Source organism: Dendrobates tinctorius, unplaced genomic scaffold (assembly GCF_039654945.1).
Source record: "Dendrobates tinctorius isolate UK_male_01 unplaced genomic scaffold, ASM3965494v1 ptg000055l, whole genome shotgun sequence".
Classification (NCBI taxonomy): Eukaryota; Metazoa; Chordata; class Amphibia; order Anura; family Dendrobatidae; genus Dendrobates; species Dendrobates tinctorius.
In genome coordinates this window covers 6,561,573-6,570,931 of record NW_027361723.1, presented here as the reverse complement: position 1 = coordinate 6,570,931, position 9,359 = coordinate 6,561,573, and the positions used below count along the sequence as shown (strand labels likewise).

The following is a 9,359-nucleotide window of genomic DNA, read 5'->3' as shown; positions in this document are numbered from 1 at the left end:
TCTTCGACCGCTTACAATCTGGCTTCCGGTCACACCACTCCACTGAAACTGCCCTTACTAAGGTCACCAATGACCTCTTAACTGCCAAGAGCAAGCGACACTACTCTGTCCTCCTCCTCCTGGACCTGTCGGCTGCCTTTGACACAGTGGACCATTCCCTATTATTACAGACCCTCTCATCCCTCGGCATCACAGACTTGGCCCTCTCCTGGATCTCATCATACCTAACAGACCGGACATTCAGCGTCTCCCACTCACACACCACCTCCTCACCTCGCCCCCTATCTGTCGGAGTCCCACAAGGTTCAGTCCTAGGGCCCCTGCTGTTCTCTATTTACACCTTTGGCCTGGGACAGCTCATAGAATCTCATGGCTTTCAGTATCATCTTTATGCTGATGACACACAGATCTACATCTCTGGACCAGATATCACCTCCCTACTAACCAGAATCCCTCAATGTCTGTCCACTATTTCATCCTTCTTCTCCACTAGATATCTGAAACTCAACATGGACAAAACAGAATTCATCATCTTTCCCCCATCTCACGTGACGCCCCCTACGAACCTATCAATTACAGTAAATGACTGCCCACTCTCCCCAGTCCCACAAGCTCGCTGCCTCGGAGTAATCCTTGATGCTGATCTCTCCTTCAAACCACATATCCAAACCCTTTCCACTTCCTGCCGACTTCAACTCAAAAATATTTCACGCATCCGTTCATTCCTCACCCAAGAATCTGCAAAAACCCTAGTCCATGCCCTCATCATCTCTCGCCTTGACTACTGCAACCTCATGCTCTGCGGCCTCCCCTCAAACACTCTCGCACCCCTCCAATCTATTCTAAACTCTGCTGCCCGACTAATCCACCTGTCCCCCCGCTATTCCCCAGCTTCTCCCCTCTGTCAATCCCTTCACTGGCTCCCAATTGCCCAGAGACTCCATTACAAAACCCTAACCATGACATACAAAGCCATCCACAACTTGTCTCCTCCATACATCTGTGACCTCGTCTCCCGGTACTTTCCTGCACGCAACCTCCGATCCTCACAAGATCTCCTTCTCTACTCCCCTCTTATCTCCTCTTCCCACAATCGCATACAAGATTTCTCTCGCGCATCACCCCTACTCTGGAACTCTCTACCACAACATATCAGACTCTCACCTACCATCGAAACCTTCAAAAAGAGCCTGAAGACCCACCTCTTCCGACAAGCCTATAACCTGCAGTAACCACCGATCGATCAAACCGCTGCACGACCAGCTCTACCCTCGCCTACTGTATTATCACCCATCCCTTGAAGATTGTGAGCCCTCGCGGGCAGGGTCCTCTCTCCTCCTGTACCAGTTATGACTTGTATTGTTTAAGATTATTGTACTTGTTTTTATGTATACCCCCCTCACATGTAAAGCGCCATGGAATAAATGGCGCTATAACAATAAATAATAATAATAATAATAATAATAATTTCCGGGGTGCATAGTATAGAGCTCAGGTTAGTATGCCATTCACTGGTCATTCAATCGAATCCTCCACCTGATACTATCTCCATCTTCTTTGTTAGTTAGATGTAGTTTAATTAATGACTTCATCTTTACTAAAATTACCCCCTGAGAAAACCAAGGCGAAACGTGCGTCCCAGTTTTGGTGGTCACTGATTAGTCTAGTTATATACATGATACATTTACATTGATACTGCTGTTATATCAATGGAAAATCAAACCTTTGGTGTAATATTTATTTACCATGAGACGCCGGGGTCTTTCCTCCTCACCTCATCCAGAATACCACTTATTATTCGGTCTTATATAGACCTTTTATGTAGAGATCCCACATGAGATCATGTTCTCCAAGTCTAACCTTTACTGTATACAGATTCCGTACTGGCCGTGAATGTTGCCCCCTTTTATCTGATGCTTTTGATTTTGTTTTGCTTTTCACTTATTTTATGCATTTTATTATTATATATCCAATTAAATTATATGTAGATTTATTTTTGAGCGGCTGTTCGATTATTTTAGTGGAATATGCGAATCACAAATCATCAACCACGTGAGCAATTGTTGAAGATTTTGCTGCAAAAATGTAAACAAATTAAACAAGAAAAGTGTCTGAAATGCAGATAGTGAATCGTGCCCCTTTTTCTGTCTTATTGCCTTTTTTTTTTTGCATTTTTCACTTGTTTTTACCATTTTATCTTTTCTTTTTACTCAAGGAAAAAAGTGTAAAAACAGTGATGAATGGGGGCATAAGAGACAATGATCGCCAATCCTAAATATTAGAGTCCCAGAAAACGTAGCATTTTTTATTAGCTATCCGATTCTCTGTAGTCGTTTCTGCTTTATTATATTTCTTTCTACTTTTTTTTTAAGAGGTATTTACAATAACTACATATCCCACGAGAAGTGTGACCTGTTTGACCTACACCCAGTCCTAAAACGGCCAAATGAGCTGCGTATCTCCGGTCGGTCTGGACTATGTCTTGACTAGCAGATGACTATCTAGCGAATGGTGTGGAGCAACCTAAAATCCGATTTCCATGACGGTGACGCACGGCAGGAACATCTTCTGCTGAACCCAGGACACAGTCACATCTTCTGCCGGAATCTCCTGATCAAGGATGAGACAAGTCTGTGGAGCGAAGGTTCGCCATTAGGACTTTATATCACAGTGATAGGCGAGATCTTATCCTAGGGTACACTGCCTCCTGGTGGTCGGCACAGTTATTGCAGCTTCCAAATACACTACCTAGCTCTATCTGCTCAAAGTGCCACTACCAAAACTATAAGACGTGTGTCCGCGAAAATAGAGAACTATCATCTCATGGTATTCCCTAACAGGAAGTGTAGCCCAATCGATGGTCCAATTACTGCTACTATGATAATGCAGCGCAAGCCCCACAGTGATGCAAGTGCGGGCACCACATAGTAAGGTCAAGAGTTGAGGTACAGTGGCATGTAAAAGTTTTTGCACCCCTCGTTAAAATTACTGTTATTGTGAACAGTTAAACAGGTTGAAGATTAACCCCTTTACCCCCAAGGGTGGTTTGCACGTTCATGACCGGACCAATTTTTGCAATTCTGACCACTGTCCCTTTATGAGGTTATAACTCATGGATCCCAGTGATTCTGACACTGTTTTCTCGTGACATATTGTCCTTCATGTTAGTGGTAAAATTTCATTCATATAGCTTGCTTTTATTTGTGAAAAAATGGAAATTTGGCAAAAATTTTGAAAATTCCGCAATTTTCCAACCTTGAATTTTTATGCCCTTAAATCACAGAGATACGGCACACAAAAAACTTAATAAATAACATTTCCCACATGTTTACTTTACATCAGCACAATTTGGGAACCAACGTTTTTTTTTGTTAGGAAGTTATAAGGGTTAAAAGTTGACCAGCGATTTCTCATTTTTACAACACCATTTTATTTTTAGGGACCACATCACATTTGAAGCCACTTTGAGGGGTCTATATGATAGAAAATACCCAAAAGTGACACCATTCTAAAAACTGCACCCCTTAAGGTGCTCAAAACCACATTCAAGAAGTTTATTAACCCATTAGGTGCTTCACAGGAATTTTTTTGAATGTTTAAAAAAAAATGAACATTTAACTTTTTTCACAAAAAAAATACTTCAGGTTCAATTTTTTTTATTTTACCAAAGGTAACAGGAGAAATTGGACTGCAAAATGTATTGTGCAGTTTGTCCTGAGTACGCTGATACCCGATATATGGGTGTAAATTACTATTTGGGCACATGGCAGAGCTCGGAAGGGAAGCAGCGCCATTTGACTTTTTTTGGCTGGAATTGAGATCAGACGCCATGTTGCATTTGGAGAGCCCCTGATGCACCAAAACAGTGGAAACCCCCAATTCTAACTCTAACCCGAACCCCAACACACCCTAGCCCTAATCTCAGCCCTAACCCTAATGGGAAAATGGAAATAAATATTTTTTTTTATTTTATTATTTTTCCCTAACTAAGGGGGTGATAACGGGGGGTTTGATTTACTATTTATGGCGGTTTTTATGTTTGGCAGCTGTCACACGCTAAAAGACACTTTTTATTGTAAAAATAGTTTTTGCATCACCACATATTGAGAGCTATAATTTTTTCATATTTTGACCCACCGAGTCACGTGAGGTCTTAGTTTTTGCGGGACGAATTGATGTTTTTATTGGTACCATTTTCGGGCACGTGACATCTTTTGATCGCTTTTTATTCCGATTTTTGGGACGCAGAATGTACAAAAACCGGCGTTTCATGAATTTCTTTTGGGGGGGTGCGTTTACACTGATCCGCGTGCGGTAAAATTGATAAAGCGGCTTTATTCTTCGGGTCGGTACGGTTACAGCGATACCTCATTTAGGTCGTTTTTTATGTTTTGTCGCTTTTATGCAATGAAAACTATTTTATATAAAAAAATTATTATTTTTGCATCGCTTTATTCTGCGAGCTATAACTTTTTAAATTTTTCGCTGATGATGCTGTGTGGCGGCTCGTTTTTTGCGGGACAAGATGACGTTTTCAGCGGTACCATGTATATTTATATGCGTCTTTTTGATCGCACGTTATTACACTTTTTGTTCGGCGGTATGATGATAAAGAATTGTTTTTTGCTTCTTTTTTTAAGGGGTTAACTAGTGGCACAGTTTTATAGGTCGTTATGGACACGGCGATACTAAGTATGTGTACTTTTATTGTTTTGGTTTTTTTATTTCCAATAAAATGAATTTATTGGGGAATATTTTTTTTTTTAATTTATTTAGCGTTTTTTTTAATAAATTATTTTTACACTTTTTTTTAAACTTTATTACTTTCTCCCAGGGGGGACATCACTATAAAATGTCAGATCGCCAATCTGACAGTTTAGACAGCACTCTGTCAGATCGGCGATCTGACAGGCGCTGAACAAGGCTTCCTCATGCCTGGTTTCAGCAGGCAGTGAGGAAGCCGCCTCCCTGCAGGCCCCCAAAGGACCCCATGGCCATATTGGATGATGGGTCCTGCAGGGAGGAGGACCCTCGGAGCAGCGCAGCACATCGCATCGCTCCGGGGGCCGCAGAGAAGCCCCCTCCCTGCGCACTTCTCTCCTATACCCCCCGGTACCCGCTATGACGTACTATCCCGTCCTTGGGAATTAAGTCCCAGGGCACATGGACGGGATAGTACGTCATATGGCAGAAAGGGGTTAAATGATCTCTAAAAGGCCTAAATTTACATATGACACATTTCGTTTGTATTTTAGGGGAAAATATATATATATATATATATATTTCATCTTTTTACATTTTAAAAATGACAAATAGGAAAATGGGCTGATGCAAACGTTTGTGCACCCTGCATGGTTAGTACCTATATCACAACACACAATTTTCGGACTTTTAGGCTGTGTGCCCACGTAGCGATTTTTAAGCGTTTTTGCTGCAATTTTCGGCGCGAAAACGCTTAAAAATCATGTACAGAACGCCCCCATGCATTCCTATGGCATTCCGCACATGCTGTGCTAATGCTGCGCTTTTTCCCGCGGCGGAATCGCATCGCGGAAAAAATCGCAGCATGCTCATTCTTTTGTGCGGAATCGCAAAGAATTGCCGCGATTCCGCACCCATAGGAATGCATGAGAATCGCTTACTTCCCGCATGTGGCTATGCCCACCATGCGGGAAGTTAAACGTCTCATGTGCGGTTGGTACCCACGGTGTGGAGGAGAGGAGACTGTCCTCCAGGCCCTGGGTACCATACCCCTGTAAAAAAAAGAATTAAAAATCGGGGTATATTTACCTTCCGATGTCCCGCGCTGCATTCCCGGCCTCAGCGTTCCTGTAATGATCAACGTGTGACTGGACACAGCGCCTCCAGCAGGGCGAATGTATGACACACGTGACCCTGGATACAGCGCCTCCAGCGGGGCGAATTTAAATAATACCGGAACGTGCAGCCGGATACCCCGCCTCCAGCTGGCGAATTTAAATAATAAGGGGAAACACAGGAACAATTACAGTGGTGGGCCCTGTAATAGGAAATAGGGAAGTGGAGACCTCCTAAGCTCCCCTGAGGAAGCGTCCCTGCACTCCTTACGTTCCCTAAACAGGCTCCGCACCTGTCGCCGCACGCGAACCTTATGCCCTGACTCGCCCTGAACCTAGTCCCTCGCTAGGGCATTGGCCGGTGCGGAAACTAATCCCACCACTGCACTAGATCACACATAAGGAAAGTCACAAACAGGGGAAATAGAAAACTTAGCTCTCTCTGTGCAAATGCTCCAGCACAGAGTCCAGCAACCGACTGCAGCCTTCCTCCTGAATAGCTGCCACCAAGTTCAGTAAGCGCTGCAAAAAACTCCCTTCGGTGACTCCTTCCACATCAGGAACTCAGATTGAGCTGAGCAATCTCTCCAGCTCCTTCCACCACCAAGGTTGTTTGCAAATGAACAACTATCACCAACAATGATTGAATACCCTGAGACTCATTTATAGAGCCTCACACCTGATTTATAATTACAATTAAACCTACCACTGGGCAACTTAGAATGAAAGACACCACGTGTGATAATTCTAATGGCCACCGGGGGCAATCACGTCACACATTGCACTTGACAAAGTAAAAAAAATTCACTTTGGCCAATTTAAAACTGTCAGATCATGACAGTTCCCAGTAATGCCTTGCGGCACGGTCCAGTGATGACGTAGTCTCGCGTGACTCTAGCGGTCTCGCGAGATCGCTATAGCAACGCGAGACTACGTCATCACAGGTCTCGCAAGGCTTACTGGGAACGCTGAGGCCCGGGAATGCAGCGTGGGACGCCGGAAGGTAAATATACCCCGATTTTTTTATTTTTTTTAGCATTTTAACATCCTATCTTTTACTATTGATACCGCATAGGCAGCCTCAATAGTAAAAACCTGGTCACACTTGTCAAACACTATGTTTGACGAGTGTGACCAACCTGTCAATCACTTTCCAAGCGATGCTTCAAATCGCTTGGAAAGTGCTTGAATATCGCACGCGAAAATCGCGGCAAAATCGCGATAATAATCGCGGTAAAATTGCGGTGAAATCGCGTGGAAAAAACCGCGCGATTTCTGGGAAGGAGTCCGGTTTTTTGTGAGCGTTTTAAAACGCTACGTGGGCCCACAGCCTTATATTATAATGAGCCAAACAAAATGAAGAGATCCAGTAGAAAGTTAAAAAGATCACATTTTAACTTATCTATATAAAAAATAAAGATTATAAAAAATAAAGATTAAAGATTTTATTAATATACATTAAAAAAAGAGTTAAAAATAACAAATGCCCAGTAAGAGGCACTCAACCGCCTAACAGCAATGAAGTCACAAAACAATGCCGTAGTCCATACGCCCCAGAAGAAGCTGGTGCGAAACGCGCATTGGGGTGGAGGAGGCCGTGCCATTCAGACATGCCCGTATACTTCAGGTATAGTTACCGTTTGATTGAAAAATTTCTTTACTCTCTTTGGCTACATTGTAGTGTAGTTTAGGGTCTTGACAACCACATGTACTTAGACATTTTTTGTCATGCTACCACTGTGATCATAATTCTATTAACCCTCTCACTTAAGGGCATGTCACACTAAGAGATATCGCTAGCAATATCGCTATAACTTGTGACGTTATAGCGATATTGGTAGCGACATCGCTGTGTCTGATACTTACCTCCGACCCGCTCCCCCACTGCTAATCGGTGATCGCGCGAGAACGTCCAGGACTGTTTCTCGTCGTCAGCTTCCTGCGGCGCTTCCTGCTGTGACGACGAGCGACGCGTGGAGCCGGGCGGGAGGACGCAGGATCGCCTGGTGTGACAGGTAAGTAGCGACCCCCGTCCCCAGCGATGTCGCTGGTGAGATCTGCCAGTGTGGCAGCTCACTAGCGACCACTTAGCGATGTACCAGCGATCCTGACCGCGTCATATCCTGGTCGGGATCGCTGGTACATCGCTAAGTGTGACAGTACCTTTAGTATATAGCCTTTTTGAGGTACTATCTATACTTGGAAGTGTTGTATTCCTTTTATAAACGGTTTATATTCAAGTATTTTTCCTCATGATTTACCTACATATCGACTACGGCATTGTTTTGTGACTTCATTGCTGTTAGGCGGTTGAGCGCCTCCTACTGGGCATGTTAGTTTTAACTCTTTTTTTAATGTATATTAATAAAATGTGATATTTTTAACTTTTTACTGGATCTCTTCATTTTTTTGGCTAGTTATAATATATAAGTCCGTAAATTGTGTGTTGTGACATTTACTGACAAGTGCCAGATCATATATATTCATGGACTAATTTTGGTATATTCATGGTTAGAACCTAGTAGCTCCCCCTTTTGCTAGTATCACAGCTTGTAAACGCTTTTTGTAGCCAGACGAGAGTCTTTCAGCTCTTGTTTGAGGGATTTTCCTCCATTCTTCCTTGGAGAATTTCTTCCGTTCTGTGAGATTCCTGAGTCACCTTTCATCCTCTGCTATTTTGAGTTCTAGACACAGATTATCAATGATGTTCACATCAGAGGACCGTGAGGGCCATTGTAAGACCTTCAGCTTGCGACTTTTTAGGTCGTCTATTGTGGATTGTGACGTGTGTTTAGGATCATTATCCATTTGTAGCTGCCATCCTCATCCTCATCCTCTTCAGCTTTTTTACAGATGGTGTTATGTTTGCATCAAGAATTTGGTGAAATGTCATTGAATCCATTCTTCCCTATATCTGTGAAATGTTCACCTTGCCATTGGCTGTAAAACAACTTCAAATCATGATTGATCCACCACCATGCTTAATGGTTGATGAGATGTTTTTTTCCTGAAATTCTGTGCTCTTTTTCTCCACACATACCTTTGATCATTGTGGCCCAAGAAATGTATTTTACCTTCTTTGGTCCACAGGACTGATTTCCAAAATGCATCAGACTTGTTTACGTAGATGTTCTTTTTCATACTTATGTTGCTTAAATTTATGGTGCGGACACAGGAGAGGTTTTCTTCTGATGACTCTTCCATGAAGGCCATATTTGTGCAGGTGTCTCTGAACAATAAAACAATGTACTACAACTCCATAGTCTGCCAAATCTTTCTGAAAGTTTTTTGCAGTCCAGCGGAGGTTCTGATTTGCCTCTGTAGCAATCCTATGAGCAGCTCTCACTAAAATTTTGCTTGGTCTTCCAGACCTTATCTTGACCTCCACTGTTCCTGTTAATGGCAATTTCTTAATTACATTTCAAACTGAGGAAAAAGCAACATGAAAACGCTTTATTTTCTTATAGCCTTCTCCTGCTTTGAGGGATTCCATCATTTTAATTTTCAGAGTGCTCGGCAGCTGCTTAGAAAAACCCATGGCTG

General features: G+C 42.9%; 1 protein-coding gene across 1 annotated transcript in view; it reads right to left on the bottom strand.

Moving 5' to 3' along the window:
• Positions 1–1,724: 1,724 nt before the first annotated feature.
• The window catches only part of LOC141091679 (uncharacterized), a 32,398-nt gene continuing 24,763 nt past the window's right edge, over positions 1,725–9,359 (bottom strand). Inside the window, exon 5 of the mRNA XM_073577374.1 lies at positions 1,725–2,631. Coding sequence (XP_073433475.1) covers positions 2,524–2,631 — 108 coding nt within the window. The 3' untranslated portion in view covers positions 1,725–2,523. The remainder of the gene's footprint in view (positions 2,632–9,359) is intronic.